Source organism: Mycteria americana, chromosome 3 (genome assembly GCF_035582795.1).
Source record: "Mycteria americana isolate JAX WOST 10 ecotype Jacksonville Zoo and Gardens chromosome 3, USCA_MyAme_1.0, whole genome shotgun sequence".
NCBI lineage: Eukaryota > Metazoa > Chordata > Aves > Ciconiiformes > Ciconiidae > Mycteria > Mycteria americana.
Genome location: NC_134367.1, coordinates 105,220,395 through 105,236,942, shown reverse-complemented (window position 1 = coordinate 105,236,942; position 16,548 = coordinate 105,220,395). Strand labels below are relative to the sequence as shown.

The following is a 16,548-nucleotide window of genomic DNA, read 5'->3' as shown; positions in this document are numbered from 1 at the left end:
ATAATTTAGATACTTTGCAACTGAGCTACAGCACAATAAATCTAAGCAGTTAAATTACATAAATGCTAACATGGAAAGCAGAAACATATCTATAGTATTTTTTGCCATTGTTGCCATTCTTTCACTTCAGCATTGCATCCTGCCTGGAGATGAGGCATCACGGATCACTGTGCTCTACCCATACAGCATGCAGAAGAAATTGTAGTGAAGTGACTTAAGAACGGGACTGCAAATCCATAAGCCTTTAAATGCAACCAAGACATTCTCAAAAGCTTTATTATCAAGTTTTGAAGACTTCTGCCATACTTCAAAGGGAAAAAACCATACTATCTTTAGGATGCACTGTGCTTTGCTGTAGCTTTTTACTAAAATAATTATCTTAAGTATTTAATAATATCTGTTACAAGCAGCATAAAAGAAAGTCACAAACCTAAACATCCGAATATATTTCACTTCTTACTGCACAGGATTCACTGTCCAGTCGACTACAAATTACCGCTTACTTTGAGAAGTGATTCTGGCTAAAATTCAGATGTTGCCCTTACCTTAAAATAATCCTGACAAGAATCTTAAAAATCACATCACTTGACTGCAGCATAGTAGCATAAGCAAGCTATATTAAAATTTGTGGGCAGAGGGAAGTAGTTTTAAGTATATGCTGTCTCCTCAAACACTAGATATTCGAAAAAGTCTTGGCAAATTCACTTATCAAGCAATGAAAAGCAGTCAGGTACTAAGATGCAGCAGCGAAGGGAAAAAAACTGTTAGCAAAGCTGTATAAGAGCAGAACGGAGGAAGGAAAATCCCACCATTGTATTCCTAGAGTTCCTGCAAGTTCCAGAAGAAAAAAATATTCAAATCAAGAGAAGACTGCTACCCTGAGTCACTATGAAGAAAAGCAGCATTTTAAATTGGCATTTTGACCTGTGCCCTCTTTCAGCAACCATTCAATTCTGACTTGCTTCATCAAAAGCATCACTAATGACTTAAGTTCAATGGTAACAAGTCTCATTAAGTAGATTACCAAGCAGGAAAGAGGCAGAATCTTTCACTTAAGTGAGCTAGCATCCAAGGAAAACAGTCAGAGATAAAATCCTAAGGAGGGGACAATTAGCACAAAGACAATCACAAATCATTGCCTCTTTCTCCAGTCAGACCATATTAAGCATAATTGAAAACAAGAACATTAAGTAGAGCAAGAGAAGTCACACTTAGTACAAATTAAAGCAAAACAAATTGCAGTGGTGAATACAAGAGACAAGTTAGATGTGATTCAAGTTACAAAGTTCAAGCAAGTAAATTAGTGTTCTATATAGTGAAAAAGGCAGCAAACTATGGCTTCAGCTTGGCAGTAAAGAAAGAAGCTATTGACATTACACTCTTTATTCTCCCTTCTGTTTCTGAGCCACACTACAACAGCAGTATTTGTTTTTGGCAACAGCTCTTGTTAAAACATTACTTTTCATTGAAAAGACAGCCACCAATTAAATCAAGACTACCAGATGTGAACTAAAAACAGCTTCTGTAATATGAAGGTGTTACTTATCTTCACCTGATCTTAAAAAACAGCCAGTTTGTTTACAAGACATTTAAAGACATTTTTCACCATCCAGGTGAAGTAGGAAGTGCTTAATGGTTCTGCTAAGCCAAAAAACCTGAAGTTTAAGACAAGGCACATGTTGCAAACATCCATTAACTGTTTCAAGTTCTTTGATAGTCTAACTTCACAGACTGTCTTCAAACCCATATAGTAGGAAGAACTTTTTAAATGAATCTTTCCTTTAAAAGCCTGCTTTAAAACAGGCTTTTGAAGCAATTAAATTGGAGTCCATTACTTTTGCAACAGCATCAAGAATTGACATCAAAGCAGCAAAATTTGAATTCCTATCAAGCAGTTTATTTGCACGAGCAAAAGTGGCAATTCATATTTATAGGAGCAGACTGAATGCATGTGATCTACTGTCATTTCAGAGTAAAGCAAACTTTTTGCTTTGCTTATAACAAATTATCATATTTTTTTTAGATTCCTGTAACCTGACAAGCAACTATATTCATACCTATAGCAAACAGCAAAATGGGCATAGGCAGCTACTATCCAATTGTGGTGGCCAGCCACTATTAGGACTTTCCGTGGGTCCACAGGAAATCCTAAAAACAACAACAAAGCTAAAGTCAGTCAAGTGATGGGTATTAGAAGATGAGCAGAGACACCTAGAACAGATAGGGCGCTCTGCTAGGATATGCAATGGAAACATTGATAATAATGTTTCTTGAGAAACTTCTTCAGCTAGATTCTAGTTAGCAATATTACTCCTCACAATCCTTACAACTGTTACAGTTCTTACATGGAAGGAAGACATTTCATCTCAGTCACTACAATGCAAAGTGTTCATAAGGAGAAAGACGCAAGTACGTGCCTCAGTTTTAAAGCCTCCCAAATTGGTAAAAAAATTGAGGATTTTTATCAAACAAGAAACAATGCTTTCTTTTGTAAAAGTTCTTTCCAAACAGTTGGTGCAACCCTGTATTATTGTTCCAGACTGTTAAACTGAAATTTCCAGTATCTCAGGATACCTATAGCTCCTCCATTTATTATCCAGTGGGAGCATGCCTGTTTCTGATCTATAACTAAATTAGGTTTGGCAGAAGTGTTGGATGGCACTGGAAATCAGTGGTTATGGTACTTCCCCAAGTTAGCTCTCAGCCTTGATATGCTGAAGAACTAATGGCTAAAGACTGCATCTTCTATTTCATTTTCCCCAACTGTCCTCTTCCAAACCTGCAGCAACTTACAAAGAAGAAACAGCAATTCATATCCAAGGCTTATTTTTATACTACCTGGATATAGAGTCACCTTTTAACATACTCTAGATTTTCCTAACACTGCCACAATTTCCACGATTATAGCAGAAATATGACACTTCTAACAGCATCATTTTGCTGGCAAAGTCAAAAGCTGGAAACTGACAGCATGCAAGCCTATCTTATTTACAGTTTTTATATATTTTATACGGGAAGTACTCTATATAGTCAAACAACTGAAGACTACCTTTAGTCTAAAAACTTGACTCTTGCAGGGCAAGAGAGGCACCAGGAGCAAGAAAGAGGTGCAAAAGCAGGAAGGAGGTCCTGAACAAAGACTGAAAAGACACTGGTCTGTCTGGTTTTTATCATGGCTTTAGTACAGTGTAAGGCATTTGTCTAAGGGGCCATACTAAGACTGCATGAAGAACTTTGCTTTCTGTCAGCCTCATGTCTTGATTGTGCAGCAGTGAGCTTTAAATACTGTATAGGGAGTAGCTTTTAGTAAGTGTTCAGCAATTTAAGGTCAGGCAAACGTAGAATAGGAGACTGAAACCAGAGATAGTCACTCAGTTTTTATTTCCCAGTGACAATCATCTTTGCAATTTGTTTTGGTTTTAAAACTGACATTCCTCACCTAGCCTGACTGTACCTTCCCCAGTACCAGCAAGTGTAGGTTGGACACCACCTCCATGAATCTCATTCTCAGAGCTGTTTTGACCAGTTCTAACATCAGCTGGTGGTCCAGCAGTATTATTTATTTTACGGTTGGGAATGCCTATAAAAGAAGAGAGATGTTTTGTCCCACTCCATAAACTTTAGCAATATAACAGACATTCATTCACTTTCAAAATACAGGATTAACACTTGTCATTTTGATCTAAAGTCTAATTCATCTGCTATAACAATTAGGCAATATCGTACCACTGAAACAGAAAATGCTTTTGCTCTCTACATTGACATTCACAATTTAAGGAACTATCTTCAGAAAACTTGTCAACAATTGGCTAGATATCCCCTAGACTTCAGCTTAACACATGAACTGTGTTCATCTCTACAGAGAAGTAAAAATCTAACAAGTACTCATATTGTTAAGGAAAGCTCATTTGTGCTGATTTGTCCTCTAGACATGGGGCACCTAAAGTAACTGTACCTTCAGGAAGAAGAAAGCAGTCTATGCTGATAACATTTAACTGAAACATACTTGAAGAACCTCTACTCTAGTCTACAACCAAACACAGCCTGCTTAGTATTAACATGCCACCCCCCCATGCCCAGTACTCTAAATATGCCATTTCATACAGCATACAGATAAAAGCCTTGTTGTTGAATCAAAACGATGTTTGATTCAACCATTCATCTTAATCTTTCCGTAGGAAAGCCTTCTTTGGACAGTTTGACAGCTAGAGCAACTACCTCGGCCAATTGCCCCCACAAACTAAAGCAGTAAATGACTGCAAGCAACATCAGACCGTGAATACAAAAATACCTGGAGGAGGCAGGTAGCCATGAAAAAGGACACTGCCACAAGATGAGCGTTCCAGTTCTTCACATAGTAGCAATCTTCTCACTAAGGAGGAAGAACAGATATGACCATAGTTTACACTTCCCAGGAAACATTACATTATTTTAAATAACTTTCTGTGGCAGTAAGCTTGAAAACCTTCAGGGTCACAACTGCCCAGGACTTGTAAGTGGGTCATTACTATAGTAATAAATGTGAGATGACCTCATATTAAAAAAAAAAAAAAAAAAAAAAAAAGAAGTTTTTACCTAAAGGAGTGATTCCATAGAATTCAGCTTCATGCCTGAGAACATTAATACTCACTCCCCTATAGAAAGAAAAAACAAAACAAACAAAAAACCAAAGCAACAAAAACCACAAGAACAGAGCGAGTCAATACCTTGAATATAAATACTTGCATATAACTAGATATTACACAATGTGAACCTCAAGCTACCTGTTTACAGAATTACCACCAAATGCATTCAACATGTTGATGTTTGAGATTTCAAAGTGATCTTAATATTAATTATCTTTCATTAAAATAAGGATACAGAAACAATAAAGACATATATTGCCAGAAGTGGTTTAAATCACAAGAATCAACAAACAAAATATAATGCTACCATTTCTGCCTCTACCACACCATACATATACTAATACTATAGACAGGGCCCCAAACCTACCAGGGAGCCGAGTCATATACTAGGCACCCAACTAGCTGAGTAAAACCAAACGATCTTCATTTGAAAAAGTTTTGTAATGCATCTGATCAAATTAATTTTCACTTGAAATAATTAGAACTTCTTACCGTAAGTCTAACTCCTTTGTGCGAAGAAAATTTAAAATGGGTGCAAATGCTGCTGGATCTCGATCAATAAATATCTGCAAAGAAAAATTGCTGTACTTTTAGCATTATTATGGAGCAACCGTCAACTAAAATGCTTTTTTATGGTGAACATAGGAAAGAGGAGTTGAAAATGAGGCAGTCAGCAGCCAAACATAACCCAAAGTTTTTGGACCACCCCTTTGCTCTCATTATTCTTCCACTATCCACTAATTCAACATTCCTAAAAGACATATATACAAACACTGCTGGAAATAGATGGTACTTAATAAACGTGTCCTTTAAGTTCTAGAGTCTTCACAAAGGTCAATGGGTATTCTCACTTTCTATCGTGTTCAGAATGCAGTAAACGTAATAAGATCAAGATAAGTTTAGATTTTTTTTTAATGAATTCAATTATCATTACAACTACCTCTACGCTTTTAGCAAAGTACTTGTGTGCCTTACTATCACTCAACAACATTGCTGTAACTATAGTTTCCCATTTAAGAATATCATACACACAGACTGAAATGGCCATTTTGCTATATATATTTGCCAACAAAAGCTACATCTCCATGTCAGGATTACTCAACTACATATGCAATACTATTTAATGAAAATTACCCCTACCTCTGCAATACAGCAATTTGCAGTTCTTTCTGTTTAAAAAAAGTACAGTTTCTGTCTCTGCATTGTCTGTACACAATGCAGAATGAGCACAAAAATATGCACATTGTTCCAGTCTCATTTGTCTTGGAATCAAGATGAGAACCAAGAAATCCAGAGATGTCACCAGTTTTCATGAAAGTTTGGAGACCAGACCAGTGCCATGACATTCAAGTAGTTACACCTGTGATTCTCTCCTAAAATCTTTAGAACTTCACTAGACATAACTAAATTAAACACTCCCAGTCATTCTCCTGCTCAATAGCATGAACAGTATTGCAACTAGGCTTTGAGACTATAAGAAAGAGGATACTGTATTTTGTATAGAATCTAACAAAAGAAAAGGAAAATACGTGGTGACATTTTGGAATTACTTCAAAGTCCCATATTTTCCTCCTATTGAAATAAGTGACAAAACATGAACAAAAGGTCCAATTGAACATTACTCCTCATGGACTCTAAAGCAGAGATGGTGCTGTCAGCATTTTAAATGTAGGCTTCTGCAACACTACTATTAGGGGTTATGTAATACAATAGTGACAGAGAAAATACTGGCAAAAGCCAAAACAAGTTTTTAAAAGCCCAGGAATGTGAACGTTTTTAATTCATCTGGCCATTTGTTTTCCATGCTTTTAAGCATAGCTGACTCAGGCAGTGTAACTCCCATTAGCACCCACAGCAAATATTCTTTAGGAGAGAACCTAACTGAAAGCATAACGTTAAATTAATGATTTATCAGTAGGTTTATTACTCACAGCACCAGTTTCATCCTTCAGCGTTGAAATTCTTCCACTCAGCAAACTGAAACACAGGAAATCTTTGTTAGATGTCCCCCAGAAATGTACTAACACAAATACAAAACACTCTCAGTCAGTTTGCTCTATTTGTGCATTGTAGATTGCATTTTGGTAAAACTGTATAGCTGAGCAAAGAAAACTGCCTAGGTAACACAGAATGCTGGTGAGGGTGAAGTATCTCTCCTGAACAAAGGAGCAGTGCATGCACACCTAAGGAAAGGCTAAGAGCTGCATCATAAGGACTTTCAGATTCCCAAACAAAACAGACACAAGGCCTAGCCTGAAAGGATGGAAAAGTTTTCCTAGCACCTGGGGGCTGCATAGCTTGTTACAATCCAGTAAATCAGTAAAAGCTGCTGAAGTAAAAAGGAAGAGTAAACAACCCATTCTACAAGGACTTACTGGGCAAGAAAAGGGTGGATGAGTTTTTACACCATTTTACCTCAAAGTTTCTCTCCCATCAGATCAAAGTACTTTTGCTCCAGATCAGTAGAAAACACAACACCAAAACCTCGTTTTACAGATACAAAGCAAACTAACTAATGTCAACAGTTTTATTTCAAGATTCTATCACAGTCTGGATGACAATTACCTCTGAGATTTGCCAGTACTGGATGACTTTCAGAACAACCTCCTTAGATTAGTGTTGAGAGACTGGGGAATAGCAAGGGAATTCCGCCTTGTGCCTTTCCTTCCATGCCTCAAAGAAGGTGACATTTCCCTGGCGCTCCATTTATCTGAACATTCAGTAAAACAGGAGCAGGTAATGCTGCTTGTCTATGTCAGCTGCCAGGCTTTTATTGGGAAAGAAGTCTGAAGTACAAAAATTAAAGGTAAGGAAGCAAAACTGCCAGCCTTTAGGTTTTCTTTTATGTGTTTGGGATTAACTGGGGTGGTAGAGGCACAGCAGCTATGGCACAAAATTACTAGGGTACAACCAGTAAGCAGCACAACCTACAGAAGTAGTAAAAGTTAGCTGAAGGATGTTCAGTAATCCAACAGCTCCTGTACCACAAGTTAAAACCCTCAAAACTTTGCTGTACCTTGAGTTTAGTCAATGATTCAAAAAACATTAAAGGCAGTGCTACCTTGTATGGTCAATAAGATCACAAGTGGCAATATAGTAATAAAGTCAGTGGCATCTCCCTTTCCTGCAGACTTGGAGCATTATTTCCAGAACACTCCATCTAAAAAGTGACAACTCTTCAGCATATATAGGCTGCCATAGCATCACTCAAGACAGAAGATGCCTTTTGAATAACAGCTTATTTCAAATTAATCTGTCCCATTGCTTGAGATGGGGAAAAAGCATTAACGGAATAAATACACTATTTACAGCATAAATTCAGAACTGAGAACACTTACTTTTTTTTTTTTTTAAATGACTGTTAATTTGTCTGTGTTTAATGTGATGATATATTACAAATACCTGGAAAAAAAGGAGTCTGGAATCCACATCAGTGTTTGTCTTGAAGTGCTGAACCTAGGAAACCAAAGTTACACATTTAGAATCAGCTGTAAAATTGGAAGGAAGTCTGCTTTATCAAAATGCTTTCACTTGTCCTACAAAGTTGCTATCAAACGGGTTTGGGAAGTTTGAGATCATTTAAATGTCTGCACAAAGTCAGAGGCTGCAGATTCTTTGCACAGATTATCCTTAAGCGTAAAGCAGGACCGTCCAGAGACCCCCAAAGCATCATTCTTTATATGTTTGTAACATACTGTCCCAAACATCCTACATTTTCTGGTTCTCATACTTTGTCAACATTAATGCTTGCAAAAAACCCCAACCTCCCCCACCACCACACACACAGCAGCCACTAAAATGTAAGTTTATCAACAGCGTGCTACATTTGTCATTAACTGCATGTTACTCTTACTTAGGACTCAAAGGGTGCTACATTGTAGACTGCAAAAGACTACAATGAGCTTCAAGTTAATATTTTACAGTAACTTTAATTATTTGCCATTTTGCTATTTGGGCCTTCTTAGGGGGGCCCAATAACAGTTAAAAGAAAGAATGAATTTACTCTGAATCATATTATGAAATAATACAAATTATAGTATTACTTATGATGCCAGACAGTATTTTACATATATAATAAATAACTATGAACTCTTTTATACTTCTTCTGGTTTTGACTTAACATGAAGGAAGACAACTGGACTGACAGCTTGGACAATGAGTTCATGCTTAGCATCAGCTCTCTGAGTGTACATATCCTCTTACTAGTACCATGACTAAGAAACCTTTGGTGACCTCTTCATTAATGGAATCAAAAAAGGAAATGTAAAAGTAAAATTCCATGACAACTTGCCATATAGTACAGGAATACATTACAAAATATTTTTGGAATAAAAGTACTTAATCATAATTTATCTAGTTTTCACTGCTTGTATTTTCTGGTTTTGGAGGGGGGGGAAAAAAAAAAAGACAATGTAAACAAAAAGCATTACTTTATACCCCCTAAGAGGCAGAAACACAAAGGCTATATGGAACTACCATCCTGCATAAAACGTGGATTGTGCAGCTGCTCACTGCAAGCATAACAATGACAAATCTGTTCTTAACAGAAAATCTACAGTATCAGTGTTCCAAGCACAAACATGCACAAAGTCTTTCTTAAAAAAAAATAAAAATTAAAAAAATTAAAGAGAATCAAAGCAGTTTGCTATTTAAATGGAAAGTGACTTCTAAGTATATTTGCGGTTTTGCACAGCTTTTATCATCAGTAATACAGATCACTACCCTTCTCTACTTTAAGTGTAAGGGATGATTCATTTAATCGTATTACAGTATGTGCATAATAGAAAACAATGAGTTACGTGAATTTTATCCAAGATTAATCCAGACACTGCTTGTAACTATGGGCATAGATGCAGCATCACCAGTTAGCCCTTTTAAAGGTCTTCACAAGCCAAAGACTTTTATTGTCTGATACTTTAAATATTTACACCTTTCAGTTATTTTTGTGTTTTTAGAAAAAAAGAAAAGAAAAAAAACAGAGGAATTATGGTTTCCCAGGAAGGCATGTATAGGCAGAAAGGTATGGAAAAAGTACTAGAACCACAGCTAGCTGGCATTTTCTACAACACTGAATGATAAATGCTAAAATAATTCTGATGCCATAAAGAAGTCTGATGAGACCATGAAGACATTCAGGATCTTTGAACAGATGTTTGAGGACTCAATGGCACTATCTTCTCAATACACTACAGCACAATTTCTGACCTGAAGGCACGTTTGCATTTAGGCACGAGTGACACTCAGCTATTCAGAGGTGTCAAGACTGAAGTTTTGCTGGTGTTTTGACCAGCTGGGTTCCACTCCAGCATTTCCTAAGTCAGTTAAAAAGCTTAATAGCAAAACACTTGGGACTAGCAGATGTTCCAGAAGAACAAGCCACACAATAAGGAGGATAGGAAAAAGAGCCATCAACTGATTCCCCATTTGCCTCCTTGCAATTTTATCAGTGCGTTCAGACAGCACAAGGATTTTCTGTCTGTGATTTAGCACTATGGTACCAGTTTAGTAAGCAATACCTCATACTAACATATACTTTATAACTTTTAATACATATACATTAATCTATGTAAACAACAAGACAGAATCCTCTTTTCCAGGATGCACAAAGAAGCTTAGCTAGCAAAGTTTACACGTATAAGTGCATCTGCAGCTCCATGCAGCTAACACGCAGTGGTCAGATAGACATCGTATGAGGAAAATTAGGCAAACCCAGTGCAATATCCTCAAATACTCTTAAGCAGGTGGCAGCCTACAGTTATTTTAAAGAAAATATAGGCAACTGGAAAGAGACACACTAAGTATCAGTTATAAAACAACCATTTTCATAGTCTGTTGCGCTTGCAGAGTTATAAGCAGAGGGAGATAAACGGTCAAGAGAATTCACTGAATTTGTTACAGTAATTTCTGTGAATGTTAACTTGCAAGAGACTTGTGCTCCCAGCAAAGGAATCCAAAGCTGAGACCAGGAACTGTTGGAGCAACTGCACAGAACCGAGAAGCTCTGGCAGTCCCACAGAGCAGCGGGAACCTTGTGTCAGAACATGGAAAGCTGGGGTCTCAGTACTAGATGCTCCAAAGTATAACTGCTGTCAGAGACAGAGGAGAGCGCTAATTTCTTCTCTTCTCGTACAACTCTACAAACAAAACTAAGAGTTTCAGGTTTCTAGGAAGGGTAACAGGAACTAATGAAGATGAGGAAACGTGTACAGTATCCCACGCTCCCCCATTTGCCGTCCAGATCATCCACTCCACTGTCAGCTTTGAGTCACCTGTCTTTGCAAGCTGAGAAACCTAGCTCAGATATATTTTTCAAAGAATATGGGCACTACAAGGGAAGTTGAAGTTGCAAAAGACCAAAACCTCTTACACAGAGGTACCATTGCACATTGTCTCCCTGTTAAAAGAGAAGTGTCCATGCATGCATTTCCTACTCCTTACACCCAAATGATATCTGTTGACTAGAATCTAGACCTTCAACTAGAAATGAAATACAACTGTTAGTTTGCCTTACTCTTCATACTTCTCTGTGTAGGCAAGCCCTCTGGGGATGTGTATTTCTTCCCTGATTCATGCCCTGTACATAATACTCTGTTTTCTGCAGAGGCACTTAATAAGTAAGATCTATTTAAAATTATGACATTGAAGCATCTTTGTGATTCCACTTGTACTAAAAACCTAAAAGATGAACTGGCCTATAATTTCAGAGACAGAGTTCACTGAAGAACCTTATTCAGTGTAACACGAAATCTGGTCCAAGGCAACATCAACATTATCCTGAAAGCATCATTATAGGTGAGTTTTGCCTATGCAAGTTACAAGCAGCTTCTCTGGGCTGAACCAGCTCCCTAATGTCTTATTATAACTAAGGAATTCTGCATCGATTTTTACGGCACCCTCCTTTAAGAAAGGCTACAACATACAATTTAGTTATAAGAACAAGTTCATCCTCTGGGTAATGCAAGAAAATTCTTAAAATAGTAATAGTAGCAGCTCCTACTACTTATAGCTGGTTTCACATTGTGCGCAGCCTCAGGAAGACACATTACTTCATTTTCCACTAGCTACGGTAATCTGAATGATTTCACGCCTGAGCATTTTGACAGGAACATCTGCACTATTTATCACACAGATTCTGACCACAGCTGTCCCACAATTCTCTATCTCAGCCTGCCAAAACGTCTACATATGCCATCTTCCACACTTCCAGCATACATTCAAATACAATACAACTCTTTATTCTGGTTCATAGCAGCAGTATCATATCAACCTTTTTAATACCTTAGTCTCTGAGGCTGCTAGATAGACTGATCACTAGAACTCTATGGACCTGATGGCAAAGCAAAGCTCTCCGTCCTCTACTCCTGAAGAAGCAGTATACCCAGAGAGTCCGTAAGACGCATTACTGGAGTACGGCTCTAGAAACCCCAGACACCGCAGGCTGACACCACGCAGGACTGCCAGCACTTCCCGTATCTGCCTCCAGGTACCCCGGCTCAGCTCCCCTGCACCATGCTGGGTGAAGCTTTATTCAGGCCCTCCCGGAGGCAGCACCACGTCCAGACCACGGAGCCCCAGCAGACAGGTCCCAGGCGAGTCGGCACCGCCGCCCGCCCGGGACGGAGCGGCAGCCGGCCCAGGCTACCGCCGGGCACGGCCGGGCAGCGCCTCCCTTCGGGTAGACCCCCGGCAGGGGCCGGCCCCCCTCGGCGCTCCCCCTCGCTCCGATGCCCTCCGGTATGAGCTGGCCACCACCCGCCGCCCCGCGGGACCGCAGCGGCCCGCCGGCAGGGCCCGGGGCCTGTCCCCCACCGCCCCGCGGCAGCCCCCGCACCCTCGCTCACCTGGTTCCGCCCACGTTGAGCTGGATGATCTCCCCGCTCCCGGCGCCAGCGAAGCCTCCGCCGTTCCCCGCCATCTTCCCCGCCGCCTGCTCCAGCTGGCGCCCGCCGCCGCCTCCCGCCACCGCCGGAACCTCGGGGTCGAGGGAAGCAGCGGCGGGGCAAGGCGGCGGCGGCGGCGGGGAAGGAGGAGGCGGGGGATCGGCCAGCGGGCCCGCCCAGCCCTCTGCGGCCACCGGCGGCCAGGGCAGGGTCAGCGTCCGGCCAGGCTGCGGCCCCGCGGGCTCCCCGCCGCTCAGGCCCGGCCAGGCCGCGCCGCCTCCCCGGTCCGAGCGGAAAATGCCATGGCAACGCGACAGCACCTGGAGGAGGGGGGCCGGCGCGGGCCAAAACGCCTCGAACCGTTCGCGGAACGGGGCCGGCTACGAAGAGGCGGGGACCCCCCGCGGCGGCGGCGGCGGCCGGGGCGGGGGGGAGGAGGTCAACGCCTCCCGGGGGAAGGGACGGGCCCGGAAGGGGCCGGGTGCGCTCGGCTGCTCCCGAGGTGGGGGCCCTCCTGCGAGCCGGCGGGGCGGAGCCGGGCCGGGCCGGGCCGGGCAGGTGAGCGGGGCGGGGCGGCCGCGGCGGGCCCTGTTGCCGCCGCCGCTGGCCTGCCCCGGCCTGGCCTGGCCCGGCCCGTGCAGCGAGGCCGCCGTCGGGAGCCCGCCCGCCCCGGGTGCGGCGTCACGCCTGGAGGAGAAGGAGCCAAGAAGGCGGAATTCTTGTCTTTTGTGCTTTTAAAGGAAGGGGGGAGCCGCCTGTGCCGCCATCAGGCGCCAGCGACCCCGGCGTAAAATAAAGCCGCCGCTAGCGAGGCCCCTCGGGCCTTGTGTCTCCCTCCGCACGCAGGGACCCCGGGCTGCGGAGCTCACGCCTCCGGTAAATGGCAATGCCCTGCAAGAGAGACGTAGAAACGGAAAATTCCTTGAAAACTCGACGGGAAGGCAGCGGTGGCACCGCGGAGTGTAAAGCCTGGGTTGCAGCCCAGCCTCGTTCATCCAATTCTGCACCGATGAAAGGGAAAAAATAGTAGGCACAACAAATCTGAGCCCACGGTGCAACTTGAGGAAGAAATCTATCACAGCAAGTGAAGGGAAATTGAGGAGGAAATAAATACCAGTGCAGTTAGCAGAGGAAGTAATAAAATTGTGGTTTAAACTTGTGAGGGTAGGCTTTATGATTAATTCCTACGCTCAGAGGAATAAGCAAACACGATATTTTAATTTATTGTAAGTGAAATTGGCCTAGAGATTGAAAACCCACTGTGAGGATCCATGCCCTATTTAAACATAATGTTTTTCTGCAAGGACACATGGATAGAGATGAAGCATGTTCAAAAACTCTATTTTGCAAGTGCTGTCAGAGTTATATGACGAGTCTAAGAATAAACTGCTTGGAGTTACCTGGCCACTTCCTCACTTGCATACCTTGGAAATGCAAGTTTTATTCCTCTAGTCATATCGTAGAGCCCAACTGACCAAAGCTATGAAGATACCTTTGCCAGGCAGTGAAGTATTTTGGAGAAGTGACTTTGCTATCACAAGGCCCTATCGCTATTGCGGAGAAACACACAGCCACATTAGGCTTCTTGGGCTAATTGGCTAACCAGCACAGCATATTAAGCTTGGGCAGGGAGCCTACGAATACTTCTGTAATGTGTTCCGAATATGTTAGTACACACGCTTCCACGGTGTGTTTTGCCCTAGAGCCTAAGGGGAAGGGAAAATTGAAAAGCAGCCAAATGTGTCAGCAAGCCCTAGACCTTCATGCTGTCTGTATGGTTTGTAGTCTGGCTGTAGTTTGGGTTTCTTCTTGGGTTTAAGAAGAGCCCGCTTTCAGATTTCTGCTGAGTTGTCTTCTCCTTCCCCAGAACATATAACAGGAAATAAAAAATGTTCAGGTGTGCTATGAGGCAGAGAAGGAAGTTGAACTTCCTCTCCTATGTCCTGGGGGAGTCCTCTATTAAAGTATTGGATAAGAGAGGGGGAAGGGATATTTCTTTTCTTGTATTTGGAAGGAAGGCTGACACTCGCTACTTCAACCCATCAGCTTTTAAAAGAAAACTTAAGTCAGAGAGGGTTTGAGGCTGTGAATCATGCTTGGAAACCATACCCTTCAACCTAGCACTGTGGACTCTGGGTAGAAGACTTGCACCTATGCCCAGTGTTTCCTATGGGCCATTTTGAGTGGCTGCTCATTCAGGCAGCTGACTAAAACATCACTTTTCTGCATGCCTAATTCAATGATGTTTTATAAGAAATCTAATAGCTTAGGTAGTCAAGGACTATAAATTGCACTGCGACTGGCCACGTGTCTTAAAGAAATGGCGCTGTAAGCATTGCGCATATAAATGCTTCCGTGGCCCAACTTGGTTAGATCACTTCTGAAAATAATGTCTTGGGCTCCTAAATCACATTTGCCTCACAGTGCCTAAATACCATTAAGATTTGCCTCTTCTTAAACAAAACATAAACACCGTTGGCAATTCAATGCGGGAAGAAGCAATGCGAGAAAATCAGCTGTGCATCGATGCATTCTCTGACAGCTGCAGTCCTCAAACACTTCCACTAGATGCCTCCGTTGTTTTTAAAGTTAGCTTCCAAAATGTAATTCCTGTTTAGCCTAACCATTTAAAGCATATTCTCAAGACCATTTCTCTTCATGTTGCAATTAAAATACATGATTTGCAATCACTCCCCAAAAAATCCCAAGTTCATTTCAAAGCACGCATCACATCAGCCTTGTACAATATTAATATACAAAGCAACTTTATGTTGCTAGTTGCTATGATCTTTTTATTAATTCATCCAAAAAAACCTGTCAACAAAGGGTCACGTGGCACTATGCAAAAAGTAGACATCAGAATAAAATATACATGCTTCTCAGTGATGATTGTACAGTTTAGGAAATACGGAGGCCCATGCAACGAATTATTTGCTATGTGATGGTGCACATTTTAATTTGTAATTTGATCTCTTCAATTGCAATACTTCAAGCTAAGAGTACAAGGAACGGTTTCTTACCCACTTTTATCCACTTGGGTATAAGTACAGTTTTCTTGTGGAGCATCCCGTTTTCTCGCCAAGACACTAATTATTCCATTCAAAAGAAGGCAAATTCTGCTGTATAAATTGTATTTGGAGACACCTCCCAATGGCACGGTTGCCCATCAGCTACTTAAAATAGAAGTCTAGGGAGGAATTGCTACTCTTTGGCATGTTTGCCAGGTACCTGTTTTGCTAAGTTATTACCTGAGAAACATTTTGGCTCCCCAGGGAGCCAAAAGAAGTTAGGTAATAAATTCCTTCTCTGCCTCCTCAGCAGATCCGTAGTGCGTGAGATTTTGCACCACCCTGGACAAGCTCCTTTCTGACCACTTACACCAACGCTAAATGCGGTGCAGCAGTCTGTGCAACAGGACAGAGTGGCTGGACACCAATTCCTGAGATATATTTTTAGCTGTTTATATGAAGCCTAAGTCAGACTTTTTTCTTCTTTTTATTTTTCATAGCATCTAGTTTGGAAAACCAATTAAATGTTTTGGAAGTGAATAAACATTTAATTTTGGTGATGATATAATGTGTTACATTGTTATTGTCTAGGACTATTTTAAAATAAAAGTCACTTTGCATATTTGAGGGAGGGGGAGCCCCTCAGCAATTTAAAGTCCCCATCAGTTTTTTTAACTATTTTCTCACAAAATGTGAGAACTTTCCGACAGGGATCTTGTCTCTATATCTTTCTGTAAACTATCATCTTGATTGCTGGCTTTATACAATAATAATGCCAAATTAAAAATTTTCTACCGTCCGTTCTAAAGGGAGGAGCCTTGGAGTCCCACCAATATAGTCACTCTGGGAAATGGTACTATGAGTCACTAGGAACAATAGTTAGTGCATGCTCAGTTTTTCCCCAGCTTTGCTTACAATTACTTAGCTTGAAGGGTCTAAAGTTTGAAGGTACTCACTTAATAGCTGGAGTCCAATAACGAGTACTAGAATAACTTTAAATAGGCCACAGGGGAGAGAGGAAGCTCATGGGACTAG

At 41.3% G+C, this 16,548-nt stretch overlaps 1 protein-coding gene across 2 annotated transcripts in view; it reads right to left on the bottom strand.

The window, feature by feature from the left end:
• The window catches only part of KCTD3 (potassium channel tetramerization domain containing 3), a 29,140-nt gene extending 16,041 nt beyond the window's left edge, over window positions 1-13,099 (bottom strand). Inside the window, exons 1-8 of one of the 2 annotated variants that reach the window (XM_075496429.1) lie at window positions 12,467-13,099; window positions 8,028-8,081; window positions 6,557-6,602; window positions 5,118-5,191; window positions 4,576-4,634; window positions 4,292-4,372; window positions 3,455-3,580; window positions 2,058-2,148 (exon numbers count right to left, since the gene is read on the bottom strand). In XM_075496429.1, coding sequence (XP_075352544.1) covers window positions 2,058-2,148; window positions 3,455-3,580; window positions 4,292-4,372; window positions 4,576-4,634; window positions 5,118-5,191; window positions 6,557-6,602; window positions 8,028-8,081; window positions 12,467-12,540 — 605 coding nt within the window. In that variant the 5' untranslated portion in view covers window positions 12,541-13,099. Of the gene's footprint in view, window positions 1-2,057; window positions 2,149-3,439; window positions 3,581-4,291; window positions 4,373-4,575; window positions 4,635-5,117; window positions 5,192-6,556; window positions 6,603-8,027; window positions 8,082-12,466 lie in introns of both variants that reach the window. The other variant, XM_075496428.1, reaches the window with a different exon arrangement.
• Between the last annotated feature and the right edge of the window lie 3,449 nt (window positions 13,100-16,548).